At 32.5% G+C, this 25,113-nt stretch overlaps 1 protein-coding gene across 3 annotated transcripts in view; it reads right to left on the bottom strand.

Moving 5' to 3' along the window:
- The window catches only part of LOC127710653 (septin-2B-like), a 154,851-nt gene that overhangs the window by 54,287 nt on the left and 75,451 nt on the right, over positions 1-25,113 (bottom strand). Inside the window, exon 1 of one of the 3 annotated variants that reach the window (XM_052216610.1) lies at positions 23,723-23,741. The exons of 1 other annotated variant lie outside the window; for it this stretch is intronic. Coding sequence is in view for 1 of the 2 variants with exons in the window: in XM_052216607.1 (XP_052072567.1) it covers positions 1,260-1,805 (546 nt within the window). In the remaining variant the exon portion in view is untranslated. Of the gene's footprint in view, positions 1-1,259; positions 2,913-23,722; positions 23,742-25,113 lie in introns of those variants that run through there. One more of the 3 variants, XM_052216607.1, reaches the window with a different exon arrangement.

The following is a 25,113-nucleotide window of genomic DNA, read 5'->3' as shown; positions in this document are numbered from 1 at the left end:
ATAATTGAGAATTTGTGCATGTTTGTGAATTGACCTTTATTTGATCTGACTACTTGTTGGTGTACAGTATAAATGTGCAGACGACACATGACGACACATGACACACATTGACTGAAAATGATCCCCTATGTACAGACCCAGCCAAGCAGACTACAAAAAAAGGCCACATCTTACCTTTGATGAGTTTTTAAGGTTATGTTCATTATGAAAAGTGAAACATAACCTGAGCCTCATTCATATACCAAATTAACTCTTCAAAATACTGAAACATCTTCTGATTTATTGGCTAAACCTACCGTAGATACAGAAAGGGGTACCGACTTATAGGAGATATCTCAGGGCCAGGGTAAAAAATCTAAGTCTACAGGTCTAAGAAAAAGTCTGATGTAAGTCCTCAGATGTGAAAATGTTCTTGAAACTTATTTGTTACAGAAGGGAACTGACAAAAATAGTTAGTTAATTTCCTGTGAAAATTAAGGAAAAAATATTACAACATTCAGTTTCAAAAATTATTCTTGTTCCTGTATGTTATTGAAAAAAAAACATGCCCCCTCACAAAAGAAGTGCCTAATAGTTGTTTTTGAGATATTGGTGATGTAGTAAAAGCATGTAGACAATACTGCAGACAAAACATGCCACCAGTGCTAACAAGATTACTGATTATGATCCCTGTATGAACCAACCCAAATAAAAAACAACAGAGAAAGGCCAAATCTAATGTTTGATGAGGTTATATAAGGCTAGGCCAAATCTAACGTTTGATGAGGTTATATAAGGCTAGGCCAAATCTAACGTTTGATGAGGTTATATAAGGCTGGGCCAAATCTAACGTTTGATGAGGTTATATAAGGCTAGGCCAAATCTAACGTTTGATGAGGTTATATAAGGCTAGGCCAAATCTAACGTTTGATGAGGTTATATAAGGCTAGGCCAAATCTAACGTTTGACGAGGTTATATAAGGTTAGGCCAAATCTAACGTTTGACGAGGTTATAAAAGGCTAGGCCAAATCTAATGTTTGACGAGGTTATATAAGGCTAGGCCAAATCTAACGTTTGATGAGGTTATATAAGGTTATGTTTATTCCGAAAGTTATGTAACCTGTTATATGTATTACTGGGAACACCCATAAAGTGTAAAAGTAATATACAATTAGAGTACATTCATCCATTTTATTGTTGGATCACCGAATTCTCTTATTACCCTATAAAAGATGGATATTTGTATCAAATTTCCAATAACAGAAATATCGATTCCTACCTTGTGGTATCTGGATAATAAAATTTCTCCTCCTGTTTTCCTTAATTTGATTGGTCCAAAAGATTCAGATTTATGTAATTTACAGTTTTTCTTGGCTTTAGCGGGAGAACTCGCCTCCTCTGAACTTGTTGATCCTCTGTTATTGTTTACAGTCACTTGTACGCCATTACAATCCCTAGATAGTGAGTCTGTCGGTGATTTAGGCTGATCATCAGGTTCTTCAATGCACAGAGAAACATCTAAAATTTCTGACGATTCTGTCAGTTCTTCATCCGATTCTATAGAACTATCTAAAACCAGCGACACTTCAGAATCCTTTGATACATTATTATTGTTATTATTTTTAGTGGCGGACATTAATTTTTTAGTATCCTCAAACGAATGTTTACAATTTACCGGTGATTTTAAACTTGCATTATCTGACTCAGACTTTTTCCTAACACTACTCCCGGACATATTTAGTTGTTCAGAATCGGTCAAGGAAACTTTCCTAAGTTTTTTCAGTTGAAGTTTCAGACTGTCATTGTGTACGGTTGTATCTCCCATATTTGTATCTTAATAACATAGACTTCCTGATCACTTCAATGATTGTTATAATCCCTGTCGTAGGTTCATTTCCTTTAGCCCTAGTTTTATATCGATATTAAGCGTACAATTAAGTGAAACGTTGTCAATACTTGCCAATACCACCCTTGCTGTCAGGACTAGATATAGCGTAAAATGATGAATTGTTAACTAACTTATATCTCTCACATATATTTATAATTTGTCTAGATGGAATTTATATCCCTGCAGAATTAATAGCAATAACAGAAAAGATACATGCTGATGACTTTCTATATTGTTTCTTACAAATCTTCAAATGATTGTAAAAACAGAAATAATCCAACTATTTCACCAGAATTTCTACCTGCACTTTTGATACTTGGTAAAATTAATTGAATCTACTGTCTTCAGAATTAACTAGGTCTTAAAACGGAACAAATGTTTTACCAGAGTTTCTACCTACTCTTTTGAAAGTTGGTAAACCAACTGAACCTACGTATACAAGTCAAGAGAATTAACTAGGTCCAAGTTCATTAGAATCCTTCTAACATTTTAAACAATACACTAATTGCATATGTAGGTCCAAATTAATTAAGATCACAAGTTGTCAAACACATCTGTACATTAATTTACATATCCTATGTATAATGAATTTTATCCTTTTGGAATCAAACATAAAATATCAAGTTATGTTTATCTGAATTGTCTCTATTAACATATGTCCTTTCAAAAGAACACTTTAAATTTTTTACAATGTCATAAATAAGATTTGAGATGACCTGAAGTGTCCATGAAAATATATCCTTTTCAAAGTACTGATTTAATGAACACAAAAATCTCCTCCTAATAAGGTTGATAAAAATATTACCTGTCCTTATAAAAAGTCCGAATTTGAATTATACATGAAAACACATCCTTTCATTAAATCAACGGGAAGCATCGGACAATATTTTTTTAACTTCTCAAATTATGCGGAAACTTGATTTAAATTCTAGTATCAAATGAAAATTAAATTATTTTCTTAATAAAATCTAATAAAATCCCAGATATAAGTATCACTTGTAAAATAACAAAGTAACGGAGATACCAAGTTAAATCTAAATCAAATATCAGGTAACCCTTCCTTTCCTTTCCTTTAAAAAAAAAATCTCTGCAAATTGTACGACCAATCAGAAATTCCTTCAGTAAACATAAAAGATCATGAACACCTCCTTTTAAAATCACATAAAATCACAGAAAATAACCTTGTAAAATATTAGGTCTGTTTACAATAGATTCGGTTTCTATAATTATGTAGACATAAAATTTTGTAGTACATCTTTTTTAAACTCCTTCTGCATTTAAAAACTTTCCTGAAAACTGAGTCAAGAACTTTAAGCACACTTACAGCCAGTCCATTATGAGCATTAAATATAATGTCCCTGAAATATATTGATAAATTGTCCACACAGAGCACCAAATCCTAAATATGATGAAAACTTGTCTAAATAACAAGTGTCCAAGAATTGTAACTTTAAAACAAGCTGCTGAACATTTCCACACACACATAAACAATTTTAACTTCCTGATAAGGGTTACAACCAGTCCACATTAAATTTCAAATAAATGTTTCTAAATAACATAAATGTACAACAATATCCTTGTTTCTAATCCAATGAATGTCCTTCAATATTTTAAAAGTACATTTGTTTTAGTAAATCACCTTAAAATAGTCTAGGTTTCAATTGAAAAATACATCACTGAATAGATTTCAACCTGTCTTTAAAATACGAGAAAAAAAACATTTATTTAACAATATCAGTTCTCTGAAGCACATGATGAATTGAATAAAAAGTCCATTTTTTGTTTGTGTGCCCAATTATATTAACGGCAGAAAATATGATACATCATGCTATTTTCTGCAACTTTATACCTCATTAAAATTCATCCTATAAAGAGAAATTTAAACAAGAATTAAACTTTTCAAATTTCCATTAACAAATCTTACTAAAATAGTGTCCTAACCACAATCTTGACTGGCAGACCATAACATTTTTTTCAATGTTCGTTATCATGTTATCAAAATGTTAGAGAAGAAAACATCTCATCTTTGTACAAATCTACAAAATATTTCAGATGAATCAAGGTATCCGTCCAATTATATGAAAATTTAAAACTCCTGAAAACCGATATATAACAGACCCTTTTTAAAAATGACGAAATTGCATCACAAGTGTTTGTTTAAAAGTATAGAATCAACAAATTGATTTGTACTTAAAAATAAGTGAAAATTTCGATAAAAAATTTCTGCATTTTAAAGCTGCATACAAGGTTCAGCGGTTTTATGGAATTAAGTTCTTCTAATACCTAATTACAAGAACACTAAAATATTATGTTGTTCCTCCCAGGCACAAAGTACTTGTGATGTATAATTATACGTTTCTTTACATAGTCGTTATTGAAGTATAAATGAGTACGAGATTCAATGTACCATGTCTTTGCATAATAAGTTTAACAAGTTATCATAAAACATGAATTACTAAACATACAGTGATGTAATGTAAGAATATTTTTTTATTTTTCATATATCAATACAGGTGTATGGCTGGATGAAAATTTTAATTACCCTAGACTAAAGGAACTTTCAATTTCTGAAAACTGACAGAGAATTTCAATAGCAGATGTAAAGAAGTTGTATAATTGAGATACCTTATAAAAATAAGAAGATGTGGTGTGATTGCCAATGAGACAACTCTCCACCAGAGACCAAAAGAAGTATTATGCTATCAATTGTTATGTCACAGTATGGCCTTCAGCAATGAGCAAAACCAACACCACATCTCAAGCTATAAAAAGCCAGAAATGACAAATGGATAACAATTCAAACCAGAAAAGCAACTGCCTATTTTATGTACAAAACAATAAAGGAGAAACAAATTTGATACATTGTATACAGCAAAAAAAGACAACCACTAAATTATAGGCTCCTGCGACTTGGGACACATGTATACACATATTGGTGTTACCAACAATTATCTTATATTGAATTCTTTTGATATGTAGACATTTGACTGGTTGAATCTTCTTTTTTATTATTCTGTGTTAAAGATATTTTAAATAACCTTCATTTTGTTTTTTGTTAATTATTTAGGGGGGCCCACCCCGGGGTTTCTCCAAAGTCTTTACGTTATTAGGTGTACTTATTTACTCAGCAGATGGAGAACTTGGTCCCTTTCTTTTTTTGCAATGTATAAAAAAGCCATTCCTGTAGTAGGTTGACTTTCAATGCACCAGAAACATTTTTTGAGTGACTTTTTTTAAAAAACCAAAGGAGATATATTCTTAACATCTCAGACTGAGGACTTTCATCCAAGAATTACATAGTTTTATATATTAGTTTGGGATTGAAAATATCCACAACATCTACGACTATTCAGCTACATTACAAAATAAACATTGCTATGTAATTGCTTGTTGCCACTGTCTTGGATTATTTCAGCAGAAAAACCTATGTATACACCATACAAATCCAGCATCTGTTCTTTCCATATGATATTCATATTTATCAATCAAACAATAAATGTTTACTAACGATTCTCAGCTACTGTAGTTTCCTTCTGAAGTTCTTATTATGAATTTGAACTTTTTTCATTCTGAACACAAAGCTACCACTTCTAATAGAGCATGGTTTGCATGAGTTGTCTCCATTATGAATTTGAATATATACAGTTAGTATAGCAATTTTGATTATTTATTTTAGGCAAAGTTTTAGATATCTAAAATTAAAGTTCCTATTAACAGCTCAGTAATTAGTTTTTCATAGTTTACCTACTTTTGTATAATAAACTTCTATAGATACTGCTTTTTTTCTATCTTCTGCATGGGGATTTATTGTTCGTACAGAACACTTATTTTTATCTTCTGCATGGGGATTTATTGTTCGTACAGAACATTTATTTTTATCTCCTGCATGGGGATTTATTGTTCGTACAGAACATTTATTTTTATCTTCTGCATGGGGATTTATTGTTCGTACAGAACATTTATTTTTATCTTCTGCATGGGGATTTATTGTTCGTACAGAACATTTATTTTTATCTTCTGCATGGGGATTTATTGTTCGTACAGAACATTTATTTTTATCTTCTGCATGGGGATTCATCGTTTGTACAGAACATTTATTTTTATCTTCTGCATGGGGATTTTATTGTTTGTACAGAACATTTATTTTTATCTTCTGCATGGGGATTTATTGTTCGTACAGAACATTTATTTTTATCTTCTGCATGGGGATTCATCGTTCGTACAGAACATTTATTTTTATCTTCTGCATGGGGATTTTATTGTTCGCACAGAACATTTATTTTTATCCTTGTATGGGTAACATTTTTTTTTTAGTTCTTGCCAGGACAGGATAAGTATTTCCAAATTCCTCCTCCCCAACCCTTCCCCCTAAGGAAATCAAATGGTTATCCAGGACTCATCCCTCAGGGTAAAAGTATTCCTAGTTTGCATCGGTATATGCCATGAAGATTGCAATTGTTTCTTCTTAACTTCTCCAACTGCCTAGGCAAGGTCAAACCAAAGAATTGAAAATTGCTATTTGTTCTTTTATACTATGCATTAGAACATTTAAGAGTAAGATCAAAAACTGATCTACTTCAAGTCAGAATAAAATGCTTCGCTGGGGCGCAGCTTGATACGACCGCAGAGGTCGAACCCTGAACAGTTGGGGCAAGTATGGACACAACATTCAAGCTTGATACAGCTCTGAATTTGGATTGTTATTAAATATTTGACACAGCATAGGTTTCTGACACAGAAAGAATGTGGTCTAAGAACTTGAATTTTTTTAATTTACCTATTATGGTCCAATGTCCAAAATCAAAATACATGGTTAGATTCAGCATATCAAAGAACCCCATATATTCAATTTTTGTTAAAATCAAACAAAGTTTAATTTTGGACCCCAACTTGGACAAACTTGAAAACTGGGCCCATAATCAAAAATCTAAACACATGTTTAGATTCAGCATATCAAAGAACCCCAATTCAATTTTTGCTAAAATCAAACTAAGTTTAATTTTGGACCCTTTGGACCTTAATGTAGACCAATTTAAAAAACGGGACTTAAAATTAAAAATCTAAATACACGGTTAGATTTGGAATATCAAAGAACCCCAAGAATTCAATTTTCGATGAAATCAAACAAAGTTTAATTTTGGACCCTTTTGACCTCAATATGAACCAATTTGATAGCGGGGCCTATAAATAAAAAATCTAAATACATGGTTAGATTCAGCATATCAAAGAACCTCATATATTCAATTTTTGATGAAATCAAACAAAGTTTAATTTTGGACCCCAATTTGGACCAACTTGAAAACTGGGCCCATAATCAAAAATCTAAATACATGTTTAGATTCAGCATATCAAAGAACCCCATATATTCAATTTTTGTTGAAATCAAACAAAGTTTAAATACTGGACCCTATCTTGGACCAACTTGAAAACTGGGCCCATAATCAAAAATCTAAACACATGTTTAGATTCAGCAAATCAAAGAACCCCAAAAATTCAATTTTTGTCAAAATCAAACTAAGTTTAATTTTGGACCCTTTGGACCTCAATGTAGACCAATTTAAAAAACAGGACCCAAATTTAAAAACCTAAATACACGGTTAGATTTGGAATATCAAAGAACCCCAATAATTCAATTTTAGATGAAATCAAACAAAGTTTAATTTTGGACCCTTTTGACCTCAATATGAACCAATTAGATAACGGGGTCCACAAATAAAAAATCTAAATACATGGTTAGATTCAGCATATCAAAGAACCCCATATATTCAATTTTTGTTGAAATCAAACAAAGTTTAATTTTGGACCCCAATTTGGACCAACTTGAAAACTGGGCCAAAAATCAAAAATCTAAATACATGTTTAGATTCAGCATATCAAAGAACCTCATATATTCAATTTTTGCTAAAATCAAACAAAGTTTAATTTTGGACCCTTTGGACATTAATGTAGACCAATTTGAAAACTGGACCCAAAATTAAAAATCTAAATACACTGTTAGATTCGGCATAACAAATAAATAAATGTGATCAAAGATTTTACAAATCTAATGCGCCATACTGTGCAATTAAAGATTACTTCTTGAAATTTTTCAATATTTGAAATTTGAAAAAAAAATAATATTTGAAGAATAATTCTTTTTAATTTCTGAAATCTGAAATGAGAAAAAATTGGCCCCCCACAATTTCTTTTTATCCCCCCCCCCCCCCCTTTTTCCCCCCAAAAAATTCTTTCCCTCAAGATATGGTCATAATCTCAATTCAAATTTCCAATGGAGTTGGCAACCATAATTACCCATTTAAATTTACCATAGTGCTAACTTAATCTATTTTATAATAGAATTAATAAAAATATAGTGTCTAATCTTTCATATGGATTTTTTTGTAAAAAAAAAAGATGAAAACATTTTCAGATATTTTTACTGGTCTTCCTTTATAAATATGCATTTCTTTAAACATAATTTAAAAGCAGTGTAAGGGAAGTAACCAAAACGTTATATTTGGATTACCTCCCTTACACTGTTTTAGATTATCTTTATTGTTCATTAACCATTACTTTATACATAATTTAAAAGCAGTGTAAGGGAGATAATTTCAATGATGTATTTGATTTATCTCCCTTACACTGCTTTAAATTATGTTTTGTACTAAAGTATTTGTCCATTAACCAGGACAACCTTGTTTTTCCCCCTTTTTTGCCCCTAATTCCTAAACGGTTTGAGCCATAACCCCCCAAAGCAAATCCTAACCATCCCTTTGTGGTATGGAAACTTGTAGTATAATTTCAGAGAGATCCATACACCGTTCCACAGTTATTGTCTGGAAACTAGAAAATGCTCATTTTTGGCCCCTTTTTGGCCCCTAATTCCTTAACTGTTGGTACCATAACCCCCAAAATCAATCCCAACCTTCCTTTTGTGGTATTTAACCTTATGGTCAAATTTCAAAAAGATCCATTCACTTAAACTAAAGTTAGAGTGCGAAAACCAATATGTATTCGGACGACGACGCCGGACGACGACGACGACGGACGACGACGACGACGACGACGACGCCAACGTCATACCAATATACGACCACAAAATTTTTTTGCGGTCGTATAAAAATGTGTCCTGGAAGAGCTACATATCTTCCTGATGACTGTTATCTTGTGAACTATCAAATTAAAAATATGGCTGAGCATGTCAGTCTAGTACAAATCAAGAGTTCAAATTCTTATAAAATTAACATGTTCTAGTCCCGATACATGTATGCAAAAAATAGTTGCACTGGACCTTAAACATCAATCCATCATCATCATTATACTAACTCCTTAAACCACTGCAGTCATGGGTTTGATCCAAAGACTTCTTAATAATGTGTCTGGGAAGGGTGACTTATTTCCTTGCAGACTGTAACCTTGTGAACTAGCATGGTAAAATAAAGATCTGACTCAGCGTGTACGTCTAGTAGGTACAAAGACATATCACATTAACATGTTCTGGTCCTAAATATAAAATGTACATGTAGATGTAATATTTAAAACTGGATGTAAAACATCCATCATTTCTATTTTTAGAGACGAGGGATTTCAGGCTGAAGTCCAAAGTTAGTTTTTCTTGAATCTAAATCTAATAAAATGTTCACTATATTTTGACAATCTGAAAACTGAAAAAAAGACAGATTTGGGAGGAGGGCTGTACATCAGACTAATTCTCAAATAAATAAAAACACCAAGAAAAAGTAAATATAGTAAAGAAACAGCACTTCATTGCTGTTTCATCTTGTCAGATTGGAACACCCTTAATGATGAACTGAAAATGGTCCCACTTTATATCAATATCAATACAGCCTTAAGCAATGACTTTTGAAACAGTTATCTTTATATAATTAAAACTCATTTATGGAAGCTACTGGAGGGACATATCTGACGTAAATTATTTACTTAATGAAAACACCCAACATTTTCCGGCAAACTGACTGTAAAATTTTTTTGTTATTGTCCTAATGAAAATTTAAAAATCGTCAACATCTAAACAATGACAAATTGAACCATACATCTACATCATTACATTAAACTGCCTAATTTACATGTATAATAAGATTGTAAATCTTCCTTTAACTACACCTAATAAGAAAACGTGGCTGTGTCTGACTAATACTTGATTATGATCATGATGTAAACTCTAAATGACTTCATTTACATGCATCAACAAACATATTGTTCGAAATTGTAGTCTCTTACGTAAAAGGGTCAAGAGGCTCTCAGTTTCCTTAAAAATTTTATCATCTACTTAAAAGTTATTTACAAGATAAAAATATGGAGATGTGGTATGATTTGTTTTTGGTTTGTTTACTTAAAATACATGTGTTTTTGAAAGTTTATTTTCATGAATTCCATCAAGCAATTGTGGCTTTCATTAGAGAGGCATGCCACTAATTCTTGGCTTCATTGCTTTCTATGTCAAAATCTTCTATTTTAAGCATAGAATAGCTCTTTTGTTTTCAAGTTCACATAAAGCGAAAGCCATTTCATGTCAAAGCACTACTTTAGTTTGTATTGTGCTGAAAAAATCAACATACCTTCAATTGCATGTAAGAGCTTACTGGTTCCCAAAACTTAGGTGTACTACTTTCTGGCATGGCCCAGATTAGTGGTGTTACACCATAAACCAAGTGTCTTATCAAGTCTCCCTGGGACTTTAAAGCAACAAGGTACTAAAATGTTTTGCTATTACCCTGAACCTATCAAACATCTATTATAATTTTTTTTTACTCTGATCCTGAGAATTTCAGTTACAATAAACCATTATAAAAATAAGGAGATGTGGTATGATTGCCAATGAGACAATTATCCACCAAATTTCAAATGAAGTGGATGTAAGAAATTATAGGCAACCGTACGGCCTTCAACAATGAGAAAAACCCAAACTGTAAGGCCCCGACATGAAAAATATAAAACAATTCAATTGTGAAAACCAACGTCCTAATTTATAACAAAACAATTTAAGAAAAACAAATATGACAGACATGAACCAACGACAACCACTGAACTAAAGGCTCCTGACTTGGGACAGGCACATAAAGAATGTGGCTGGGTTAAACATGTTTGTGAGCTCTCAACCCTCCCTTAACCATGGACAGTGTGGTGTAACATTACAACATAAGAACAAACTATGAAATCAGTTGAAAAATTATGCATTTTTTTGGAAAAAATTAGTAAAACCCCTCAACATAAACATTTAATTTCAAAACCATGATTGACTGTATTTTGAATGTAATGCCCAATGTAAAACAGAGCATTATATTTATCAAAAGACTGTTATAAAAGTCAGTTGAACACTTAATTACCTGGTTGTCCCCTGCATACCATCAGTATCCACTAATAGGAACTCTACCAAAATGAGATTTAGCAGGCATTGGTTCAGCAGTTCTTTATTTCTTTACTTAAATACCTGGTAACCATTAATTTAAACATAAGGAATGATCAACTGTTGATTGCTTAACATAAAGTTTAAGAGAGCAAAGAGAAAGATGACATTTTATCTCCATGAGCTTTAAGATTAAAGAAAGACACTATAAATGCAGTCCAATACCTGCCTTGCTCTAAAATTTATTAGGATAAGACAGACTTGCCTAAACAATTTCAATCGATTAGCTAGACAAATCAAGTAGTACCAGAGTAACCCTCAATTGATTAGCTAGACAAATCAAGTAGTACCAGAGTAACCCTCAATCGATTAGCTAGACAAATCAAGTAGTACCAGAGTAACCCTCAATCGATTAGCTAGACAAATCAAGTAGTACCAGAGTAACCCTCAATCGATTAGCTAGACAAATCAAGTAGTACCAGAGTAACCCTCAATCGATTAGCTAGACAAATCAAGTAGTACCAGAGTAACCCTCAATCGATTAGCTATACAAATCAAGTAGTACCAGAGTAACCCTCAATCGATTAGCTAGACAAATCAAGTAGTACCAGAGTTAACCCTCAATCAATTAGCTAGACAAATAAAGTAGTACCAGAGTAACCCTCAACCGATTAGCTAGACAAATCAAGTAGTACAAGAGTAACCCTCAATCGATTAGCTAGACAAATCAATTGTTCCAGAGTATCCCTCAATTGATTAGCTAGACAATTCAAGTAGTGCCAGAGTAACCCTCAATCGATTAGCTAGACAAATCAAGTAGTACCAGAGTAACCCTCAATCGATTAGCTAGACAAATCAAGTAGTACCAGAGTCAACCCTCAATCGATTAGCTAGACAAATAAAGTAGTACCAGAGTAACCCTCAATCGATTAGCTAGACAAATCAAGTAGTACCAGAGTAACTCTCAATTGATTAGCTAGACAAATCAATTGTTCCAGAGTATCCCTCAATTGATTAGCTAGTCAAATCAAGTAGTACCAGAGTAACCCTGTTTTATCATAATAGTAAAATCTTCCCAACAGTCACACATTGATAGTTCTAAATCTCATATATTTGCAGCATGAATTCTTTTTTTTTTTTGGCATAATTCCTTCCCACTTTCACTTAAGCCATTCAGTCCATTTTCTGTTCATCATTATTATATAATCTGTCTCCCATTCTCTTACTATGTGTCTTTTTTTCAGGCAAGTTGCTATCATTTTCCAAAAGTTGCCTTTCATAAATTTATTCAGCAAAGTTTGTATGGAGTCATGTACAAAAATATTCTCCTCAGTGTAATATTATTCAGATATATTAAAGAAAATTAATTAAAATCCTTTATTAATTCAATTTCATTATCAGTCCAACCAAACTTCAACACTCCAATTTTAATATGCATATATATATCAGTACACTCTCAGAGCTGAAACCTCAAGTAATAATCTATAAAATTATTACCTGTACCTGCCCTTAATTTCAATTAAAAATGTTCCATACAAAATGCTTTGATGTTTTGAACATTTTATAATTAGTGTAACTGAATTCTAGTTGTAAGACATTTGTGAAAAGTAAGGACTAATAGTGTTCATGTAAAGTCTGATGAGCAACTTCATGACTTGAAGTAAAAAAAAAAAATACTGAGGCAATAACTTTATACATACTAGTAAGATGCATCTATATTTAGCTCTAAATATGTGGAATATATCTCCTTTTGTTTTTATCTAATGTATGGTCTTTGTTTGTTAAGTATTGACAAATCTCTGGCACAATTTCCATATTATTCTCAAAATTTTGATAAATCGTGTGGTGTATAACGTATATATATCAGTATCTCCACATGGCCTTTTACCATCTTGGTAATGTGATGCTATATTTCTAGGATGTGGTGCTATCTGAAATGATTTTCGGATGTGATGCTATATATTCTAGAAACAAGATGGTATTTAATAATTTCATTTTAACCAGGATGCTATTTGAAAGTTGTAGGGAGAACACTGTATATGAATATCTTAGAAATACTGAACAGCAATTTGATGAGATAAGTGAAAATTGAGTTCTTTCCGTAAAAAGAGAGTTATGATTGACAGTTTCCAATCTATTAATAAAGGGGTAGTTACAGTGAGGGCATTATTTGGCACCTAATATCAAATCCATTATTTCAAGGCAATTTTTTTTTCTAAATTAATGGAATATAAATTTGAAATTTGAGTTAAGAAGTATGTGTCATGTACCAGTACTGCTTTGTATGTTATCTAAATCAGTTAAAGGGGAACAACTCTTTTTTTTTTGCATTTCAATTTTGCATTATGATTTAGTAGTGATTTAGCACATAGACCATTTTTCATACAAGTTGTGTGTGTGTTTATAAACTTAGTAAACATGGAATTTAAGTTCTCAAGAATATGTCAAATAAAACACCCACAGGCAATGAAGCAAACATGCACTCTTCCATCCATGTCCATATTGAATAAATAATTATACTATACAAGAATGACCATTATTATAAGAGTATGAAAACCTACAAAAACAAAATGCAAAACAATTTAAAAGTGATACCAGTACATAAGAAATAATTAAGATGCAAATCAATATTGATTATGGTCCCACATTAAATGCTAGTAATTGTGAGTGATTCACTCTGAAACTTAGGTGAAATTATACCTCTCCAGTGTATTTGAGAGATTTATATAAATGCTTGGACCGGTCATTAATCAGAGCATTGTCACTATACATCACCAGCAATCACCCATTAATTAACACCAGTAAGAGTGAATTAAACAAAAATTATCCTAACTTACATCAATTAACTGAACAAAATAAAAAAAATACCCAAATACAAATATATATAAACAATAAATCATGCAAGTTCATGGCAATAAACTAGTGGTCTACAAAGTCCTCCTGGTACAAGGCCCATCTATACATTTACTACTAATATAACGAGGTCCAATTTGTTAGCCAGCATGACGTAAAAAACGACAAATCAAAGAATTTAACTTTATATATAACTAATATAGGACAATGGTGTCAATTAAAAATTACACCATTCCAGGCCCTTTTGTTTCCACATAATAACATTTCCAATAGTATATGTCACATTTAGTTTCGGGTTACCTTCTGTAAATCCCTCCTCTATCAGGAGAATCTGGAAATTCTTCCAGTAGTTGTTTTATATCTAAGTTACACTAATAGTACACTATTTAACAAGTCTGTTTTCTTCCACCTCAATACCACTTTTAATTTTGGTTAATTAGTTAAAAAATTAAATTTAGTTTATAGTAAGTTTATTGTAGTAAGAAAACTCCATGCTAAAAAAGGAACAGTTTACAACAAATTCAATTTAAGCTTAACATGTACATGTTTGCACTATCCACCTTTCCACTAACCTGTGAGATCATTCAAAATCATAAATGTAATAAGATTGCTAGCACTGGCCATTTTCATCCATTCATGTTTATAATTGTTTATAGAAAGCTATAAAAAGTTATAGTTCCTGGATTGTTATTCTTTACAACCATACAATATAAAGTATACTGGTTAAAAAGTTTTTGGTCAAAACATTCATCATTTCAATACTTTATTTCTAATACTAAAAGAGGAATAACTCTAAATTGTAAGTTTATCAATCACAAGCAGATTAACTTCCCCTTAACTGAAAAATGTTGTTGAAAATTATGAGAAGTATTTGTAAATTCAATAGATTTAAAAATTCAATCAATTGTTTTACTTTTACTTGAATTGAAAAGAATAAAAAAAAAAAACAATGAAAAATGGCAATGGCTTCTTACGATACATCACAAAATCTGTCAAAAATATGTGCTCAAAAGAAACTTAATTTTGGTGGCACATGTACATGTCGATTACTCAATTCTAAAAATATTTCTCATACTTCAGTAATATAACACTGACATACAATCAATTAATTACAATAGTGACCTCATTTTGGTTTGTAACCACTGGTTTGTTATATTATTACACATGTAATTAAGTATCAATACACAACTGAATGTCAGCATATATATGTAACCATATATACTTAGAGCATGGAAGTAAAATGTCAATATGTATACTTCCTCACTATTTAGAATAAATAAAGATGTATTTTTTACTGCATGATAGAAAGATTAAATTTAAACAAAGTGTGTTTTTCTCAAAAAGCAGCTAAACAGTATCACATGGCTAATATGAATTTGTTTTTAAACTGCTTCCGAATTTTATTACTATTTATTATGCCTTTCTGTCAACTGCGTCGTGAAGCAGAATTAAAAAAAACTAATGATCATTCATAGAGCTTTATGAAATCCAGTGACATGTATATTTTGATGAAATGGCTGAAAATGAATGCTGAATTTCAAAATAGAGGAAATACCAGCAAATGAACTTGAAAGATTCTCAATGCTCGATTCTTTATGAAAGTGACTAAAGCTGACAAAACTCAATTAATAATGAGCCACAGACTCAATTCAAACTATTAAATCTTTTCAAAGCAGTATTTCAAGTAATGAAGTGATAAGAGATTATCCTAAAGGACATGGAATTTTTCCACTTGAGGGAAGTTCTTTCAAACTGAAAAGATTTGAAATCAAAGTGACTAGGATCTAAGGAAAGATGGGTATCATATAAACCCACCCTTTTAATACTGAAGTTGTAATATTGTATAAAACACACCGACTTGATACAGGTCAAACTTATGTCTTTACCACCCCACCCCCCTCCCCCACCCCACCCCTACCCCTGCCACGACCTTAAAACCAAAAACAAACAAAACAAAGAATGACACTGTAGAATAGGTGTCTCCAGTACATAACAGATATCAATGTACATTACAAACTGTGAGTCATACTGGTCTTGGAATTCATTTACTGTGCAAATTTCTGGACACTCAAAAGTTCATAACAATTTGCAAATTTTTTACAGCTTATACATGTAATGAATTACTATCAATATCATGCATTTATGTATTTATATTTCAGGCAATCCCAGCTAACTTATTCATACAGTATATGGTTCAAGAATCCACTACATTTTTGGACTACAGCCTAGAGAAGAACAAACACATCTTCATGTACATGTATCTTAAACAACCTATGAAAAAAAAACTCTTTAAAGTTTCATAAAAAGCAAATGTGTGAAGCAGGCATTACAGGCTGTAAATCAAACCACAGAAAAACTACAACTACATTTCATACTTCACTTGATCATGGGGAAAAAAAATCCTCCAACTAAATTTATGACTCTTTGACTGATATCATGGTAATACATATGATATGAAATTTGGTACATTTGTAGATAAGACAACAAGACAGTAAGTCGACAAAACAATTCACGTCTTTAGAAATCAAATGCAGATTTTAAAATAAAATTTAGAGTAGGAATACATCATACCATAGATGATCATTCAAACATCTATTACTATACATGTATAATAATCTTTAATTGTACTACTTTAAGCTATAGTTAACCTGAGGACTTCATCCAAATTAATAGCTACTTCTTTACTTTAAATCGCTTTAAGAGCTTACTTGTAGTACCATCAGCATGTGTGATTAATACTGGGTTTGCATATATTTCAACACTACTTATAGTAAATATAGAGAAAATACAAAGGTCCTCAAAAAAGAAAAGTAAAGGACTTAGCAGAAATTCTGCAGTAGTACAAATTAAACAAAATGTACAGTTAGTAAAAAGAAAAAAATTATTACTACTTTTCATCAATTCCACATTTATATGCTCCCTCTCAAATTTAAAAATAAAAAAAATTTGAAATCTAGAGAAAGTAATATGTTTCGAGTAGGGCCATTTGTCTGTGTTAAAATTAATGGTAAAGTCAGTAATTACTGATACATGTACATCTAAGCAGCATCATTTCCACAGTTAGGTCAGATATGTTGCTTCAGTTTGTATATTTGATAATTATACATTCTGATAAAAGGCTTGCTGATAGTGTAGGCTGGCTTTTGTCAGGCTGATAATTGTACAACATGTACATGTAGTTAAGACATTATAAGTCTAAAAATTGCAGATTCAGTCAAAGGGATTAAAGTTAAACTGATTGTTTTTGTCTGCAAACTTTAAATCAGTCTAGAACCCTGTGTTTCTATACTGAAATCCCCCAAAAAATAAGCAAGTGGTTTCAAGAATATTTCCCTTAAAACCCCTTTTACAATCAATTCACTGGACCTATTTATCTTGATTTCACAATAGCTAGTTAATGCAACCATATACATGATATACTAGTATGGATTTCAGTATTTTGTCTTTAGACAGATTGAGGGATGACCAGGTTAAGTGAGCAAAAAAGATTAAGTCTCCACAACAATAAAAAGTTCACCACAAAAATGCTGTCTTTAGAAATTTCCCAATTAAACCCACCTGTAATTAAATCACACTAAAAAAACACCTGGGCATACCAGTGAAATGTATGTTACAATACAACATTAAATAAAATTGAGAATGGAAATGGGGAATGTGTCAAAGAGACAACAACCCGACCATAGAACAGACAACAGCAGAAGGTCACCAACAGGTCTTCAATGCAGCGAGAAATTCCCGCACCCGGAGGCGTCCTTCAGCTGGCCCCTAAACAAATATATATACTAGTTCAGTGATAATGAACGCCATACTAAACTCCAAATTGTACACAAGAAACTAAAATTAAAAATAATACAAGACTAACAAAGGCTAGAGGCTCCTGACTTGAGACAGGCGCAAAAATGCGGCGGGGTTAAACATGTTTATGAGATCTCAACCCTCCCCCTATACCTCTAGCCAATGTAGAAAAGTAAACGCATAACAATACGCACATTAAAATTCAGTTCAAGAGAAGTCCGAGTCTGATGTCAGAAGATGTAACCAAAGAAAATAAACAAAATGACAATAATACATAAATAACAACAGACTACTAGCAGTTAACTGACATGCCAGCTCCAGACTTCAATTAAACTGATTGAAAGATTATGTCTTCATCATATGAATATCAGGCACAATCCTTCCCATTAGGGGTTTAGTAACATACCATCATAACATATATGAGAAGAACATAACCCGTGTCATGCCAACAACTGGTTTTTAAATAAATGTGTTAAATTGGGTGAATGTTCTCTATAATTACTTATGTCAAAGATATATATTTATACAATAAACATATCTATATAACTATATGTAACTTGACCCATCTGTAACAAGATTCTTGCCATGTCATTGAATTGATCCCCTTACCCAATTAAAATTATATTCTGTGGTCATTGTAATAGAAAATTATTTTTACAATTTCAATGTCCATGCATAATCTGCAGTACAATAAGTACCAAGTTTATAATGATGCACATATGTAACTAAAAACATTATTTTCCTTCTGATTACATTTGTAGATTTCTACAAACCATAATTGCCAAAATCAATTACAATGACTGTTAATGAAAGTAGAAAATAGATCCACATTCATTTTTTTTGTTTTTTGACAGTTAAAACAGCTGGAATCTACAATCAATTTAATCATCTTCTGTTATGCTTTAACTGTTTCCTGTGGTTTAAATATCACTCTTTAATTTATGCTTTTACTTTTTTATGTCTTTATTTGCTGCAACCAAGATAACATTTCTTCATCTACATGTAGCATGTGATCCAATGCAATGTTGTTAAATTTCACAAATCATCAAGTTTTACTCTGAACTGTCAACTTACTTATTTATATACGGGCTACTTGCAATTGTATATACATGTATAGTATACAATTGCAATTAGCCTAGACACTGTTATTATCCATATTTATCAAATTTACATTACATGTACTACATTGTATATATATAATAATAGTAAATAATACATGTAAATAATTAAATGTTGAAATAAAAAGATGGCTTGGGTGAAGTTTTCGACAAATCCAAGCACTGATTGACTCAATGATTGTTGCTATCATGATCAATAGCAATTATTATACTGTGGATTCATTAATATTCGTTGGATACCAATTTTCGTGGATTTCGTGGGTACAAGGAAACAACGAATTTAAATGTTCAACGAAATGCAAATTGTTTAAAGGAATGCATGTGAACTTTGTCAAAACCACGAATTTAAATATCCACGAATATGCAAGTTTTCCTCTATCCACGAAAATTGGTACCCACGAAAATAAATGAATCCACAGTATGCTTTTTAAGATAAGAACAAATTAACAATTATTACAATAGATACCCCCTTAGGTTCTGCATGGTACATGTAAATGGACCAGGATGATGTGCAAGGAATTTTGACTTTCAATGGAAAATGAAGGTCTGCTTGATATGGTCAGAAACTTTGTCTTGCAATAGGCCATTTATGGACCCCTTTATAGAGTTGTAACATTGACATGCAAAGGTGTGGCCCTTTCCCTACACAAGGATTGTTTTTCCTAGACTAGAGCAGTGTTGTGTGTTAATTTTCTGTACATGCATAGCTTTGACTGCTTTTGAGATAAATTTATATAAAGCCAAGCCCCTGAACTCTGCTGACCTGTTGAATCTATGCCTTTCCTGGACATAAAACAAAACAAATAAGACTCATTGGACAAACAAAATTATCAGCCAGTACTGTGTACACAATTGTACAGTTTATATCTATGATGTATATTTATCTATACAGAACAAAAGAAAAGCATGGCCGCATCATCTACATTTACATCAAATTTCTATGCAGGAGATATAATGAGTCAAAAAGTCCAAAAAAAAAACATGAAATTCTGAGAAAACGAGGATTTTCTGAATTTCCATTTTTGAGAATAAATAAATATACAATTTTAATCCAAAAGCAAAAAATGTTCCTAAACCTTTGAAATGTATGTATACATGTACATTTCTTTTGGCCTGAAAACAGCAATATAGTTTTGATATTCAGATCTTAAATTGATTTTAATTCTAATGAACAATTTGAAATTGACCTGTCAGACTTTTGATTTTAGATTAAATGAATGAAGCCAATATTGTCTCCATTAAAATAAAATTTCTTTGCTTACTGTAGTTTAAATTTTAGGTTTAACTTAACCCTTACCATGCTGAGTCCGTCATATGACGGGATGACCCAAACCACCGTTATTTGGCTCCAATGGCTCTCCATACTTTTAGAGGTCAACTTTATGATACTTATTTGGAAATTGATGCATGTTCCCTCAACCTGAGGCTATCTATTGTCATATTTCTCATGTTTAAGTTGCATTTTGAGCTCAAATACGAACTTGGAAAATTGAAATCGGATAAAACTGGTTTTTCTGGAGGGGTGGGCTTCCCTTCTGTGTCTTACACAGGAAGTTCAGAGGGCTAAAACTTTCAAAAATAGTGTAAACCCGCAGGCATATATCTACTGATCATAATTATTATTGAAATACGCAGAGGAAACGACTACTTCCGGTTTCAGGTCCAGTTGAAGTCCAAAATCGGAAAAAATCGTGAAATTCCATATTTTTTGTCCAAATGACCTTCTTTAGACTAGTGTTCCCAGATCAGTTTCACTCCAACCTAAGAACTGTTAGGGTTAATGTGTTTACTGGGGTCCACTGTACATGCAGACTATACCTGGATACCTATATAAGCATCCCTCGGTCTTTGGGGTCAAGAAATAGGATGAAAAATCATCAAAAATGACGCTTTTTGCACCTGATGACCAACTTTGGGGCAAAATTTCAAGATTAAGCTGGTCTGTTTGTCTGACAGGGAAAAAGAGTCATTGTGGTTCATTCACGTTGGTAAATGTAGTTTGTCAAATCATTGGAATCTGGTTTCCTGTTTTACCTTGCATTATTGTGATCAGAAATCATAACTTCAGAACCAGTTAAAGTAATTTCAATGGCCGAGTTGCAGGTTATGTTCATCATAGGCACAAGAAAATGAAAACTGTGGCCATACATTGAAGGACTTGAACATTGATATGACGAAGAACAAGGTTGTAATTTGTAAAAAAATGAAGGACTACCAAATAAATGTTTGTAATGCATTTAGGTATATAGTCCAGTGATTCTGAAGGTCGGTCGGACATAGGCAAATGTCCGGTAATTTTGAGTCTGGTCCGATTATTTTCTGTTTCATCTCTGACCAAGTGTTTAGTCATTAATTTAGGGATTTCCATATTTTCCCGCCAAAAAGTTCCCAACAAATATAAATATACAAATTTTGCATGTGACCATTATTTGTTTGCAGGATTACTGCTTTTATTAATTTAATTTGGATATAGATATTCATTTTAAGGTACAGTCAAGCATTGGCATTTTTATAGAATAATTTGAATACAATTTTTAATTTTCAATTTGGAGAAACTTGGTCATAGGATGTTTCATCGGTCTGAGTAATCTAAGGCCGAGTTGACTGTTTATAGCGACTGGTTTTCGGTAGAAAAATTATCCGCCAAGTTAAATAAATAGGTCATGGAACCAGTGTTGACATTATTCGACGAAGTCAGATTTGACCGGTGTTTAGTACTGTACTTTGCCGTAATTACAACAGTTTTGATGTGCAATGACAAATAAATTTACTAGCTCCTAGGGCTACCTCGCCACAGATTTTAACCAGCCCGACACAAACGTTACAAGTCTAGGGCTACCGGGCTAGTGTTAGTGTAGAACCCTAAATTATAGCATAACAAATTGCTCCCATCATTAGGTATGATCAAAGCTCAAGTGTTATTGGTGCATATCATCAATATGCAAGATTTTCAATTTTGAATTTGGACAAGTGAATTATGAGTTCGGACAAGTTGATTTTCTTTTAACTTGTCCTAAGGGACAAGTTAGAAAAAATGATGATGTAGTGGCCTGAGGGGGCGAACGTTTGGCAGGGTTCTCACTAAAGTGAGTCTATGAGTCCTGGACTCATGAAAATCTGTCAGGACTCATCATTTTCAAAACTGGTGAGTCCAAAGATGTATCAATATTGTAAAATGTTTGATCAACTGAACACACATTTCATTATTTTATAGCAAAAGTTTTAAAATAATCTTAATTTGATGCTATTTCAGACGTCCAGGACTAGAGCATTTTCGCCTCGGGCAATCAAAATTTTTAACCCAATATGCCCGACGGACTAGTAACAAAAAAATTCTTGGTGTTTACAAAATAGAAAGCAGAAAATTCCTTCATCACTATTCTATCTAAGCCAATCAGATTCAATTACGTCATCCGGGATTCCAAAATCTTGAACTGGTTTATACAGGTCCTGTTGTACATATTCTAAAAATAGAACAAATAATCCTAATTCTCGTACTTTAAATATCGATTTCTCAGTACAGTGGGGTAATTGTACATTTCTTATGCTGAGATTTTCAATTAATGGTACTGGGGGTATGATGTACATGTATTGATCGGTATTTACCTGTCTTGTCGGACAGCTATTGAGCACGAAACCAATTCATGCAACCAAATATTTCTAAATATTTTAGTACGGGCACCCCAGGAACTTCGTCAGTTTTAAAACGAAAAACTGTAGATGAAGGGGGTAATGAGACTGACAATTCTTCCCCCCAAAATGCCAAATACGACCGGGAAAGGCGAGAAGGAAAATTTGTAGTGTCCCAGAAAGAAAGATTCCCCTGGGCAAGTACAGCCATGTGGCTGATGAAAAAAAAACAGAGAACATTGCCGTTATTTTCCCGAGCATGCCAATAAAAAGTCTGCCTTGTATGTGGGAACAACTAAGTAAGGATAAGCACCACTGTTTGTTTACCAACAGAATTACCCACTTTGTAATTATGCAGCAAACTCTGATTTGTAAGGCATTTTCGGGCTATAGCAGGTCAGTTTTGATGGGCTAGCAGTTCTTCCAACAGGGCTAGTAAAATCCTGCTGCAAATAAGTCCTGGGCTAGTTACTTGTAACAAAAGTTTTTAACCCCTGCATTTGCTTGCTCTATTTTGTCATGGCGAGTGAAATTATAATTCATAGAGCAAATTCAGCAATAAAAAAAATTGCACTGTTGGAATTGCCACTGCCGAAAATGATGTTACCCTGGACTCTCCTTGGAAAATCCTTTGTGAGAACCCTGGTTTGGGGTGCTTAAGTGTAGGGTTTGAACATGTATTGGGAGCAACAGACCTGATACCACCTGGAAACATGTACACTATTAGTCAATTAAGATTGTAGTCAGGGTTCGAGGCTTCATATTTACCATGACTTGAAGATATTTATTAAAATAGGTATACGTGATATTCAAGGGACTGCAGCGAGAGTAATCCCTTTGAGACACAAAATCCCAAAAAGGGGATTAACAGTGCCAGTGGGAGTGGTTTCTGAGTAAGAGGATCTTTGTAAATTAGTCATTCATTGTCTTTCTAAGCAATACTATTATAAATCCATCATGTTATTTTACAAATACAAACTTTATGTTACCGTTTCTGTATTTCTCTTTCTACAAGACTTGTTATATGCACTAACAAATCCACTACAGTGATGGCACTGGTGCTACCAGAATCCGCAGCAGAAAAACAAACTTTATTCAATATTGTAACTCACCTGTCTTCCGTCTGTCAGAAATCAGGGGATATGAAAATAGACAAAAAAGTTTGATTAATTTGCAATTAATAAGATTACACAAAATTCTAATAAATATATTCTTGCCGAAGAGAAATCTACTCTAACCTGTCGCCATCTTTCGCTCTGTCCGCCTTTCTTTGACACTACGAAGATTTCCGTTACGGGAGGTAATCCATTTTATTTTTAAATCAAAGTAGAAAGTGCGCGAAATTTTAAATTTCTTAATACTCCCATCACACTTAGACCACAATCACCCTACGACCTAAAAGAATATGAAAAATTTTGGAAGTTGTAGTTAGATCGTGGAGGCAGTGGTAAGGACGTGCCAAGTTCTTCATGATAGTGGAGGTCCACGACCAACTTTGAACATGCTCAAAACATTCGTGACCAAAACCTGGGACTATTATGAGGGGCGTGATGGGTTATTTTCGGTCTTCGTGATCGGCGCATTTTCGCTATCGTGATCCGTTTTTCTACAGATTTATTTTTTTTTATATTTTCGTGATCCGTGATCATGGAAATTTATTTTCTGTGAATCGTGATTGACAAAAAAATCAACTCGTGAATCGAGATGAGACACCCCCCATCAGGCCCCTCTATTATACTAACGGGACTGGAAACTGATCGATCTGTTGAGATTTCATTGTCCCGATAACGGATTATTGATTTTTTGTTTTGATTGACAGCTTAGCGTGTCACGTGGTTCGGTACATGTGAACAATAGATTTCGGCTAACAAGACCGCATATAGAATACCGTTAAAATTGGTGGATTTGAAATTTAAAAAAAATAATAAGATCAAGGATTTGTATTTGATTAGATGCAATAAATATAAATATATGTCATTGGATACTAAAATTATTTTAACAAATCAAATACATTTAGATCTACTTGAAATAGTTTAGTTTAAACATATTTTATTGTCCAAAAACATTGACAATAGGATTAGACACAAGTTTTGCAACTTAGAACGTCTTCTCCATTACAAACAAATAATAAATAACCGAACAAAATAAAATACATAATAACAGAGACATATAATACAATATATGTCTCTGATAATAATAACATCATAAACAATATTAACATGGAGACATGAAATTAACAAGAATTTAAACGACATGGCTCATCGATTTCTAAAAGTCGAGTTGACCGTAAATGTATTTATGATAGACCTAGTAGGTTGTTTTGAATTTGGAATAAATATTCACTCAAAAGATAAGTTATTATTTTAAAGCAATTAAATTAAATTGTTGTTGTCAACTGATAGGATTTTATATATAAAATCAAATTGATGATCCATGTCTTTGGAAAAAATGAACAATTTCATTCGAAGTCAACAAAAAGTAATTACATTATTATTGTTATATA

The sequence above is a fragment of the Mytilus californianus genome, unplaced genomic scaffold, assembly GCF_021869535.1.
Source record: "Mytilus californianus isolate M0D057914Y unplaced genomic scaffold, xbMytCali1.0.p SCAF_8, whole genome shotgun sequence".
Classification (NCBI taxonomy): Eukaryota; Metazoa; Mollusca; class Bivalvia; order Mytilida; family Mytilidae; genus Mytilus; species Mytilus californianus.
Note: the sequence above shows the minus strand (reverse complement) of the source record. Positions and strands in the feature narration are given on the sequence as shown.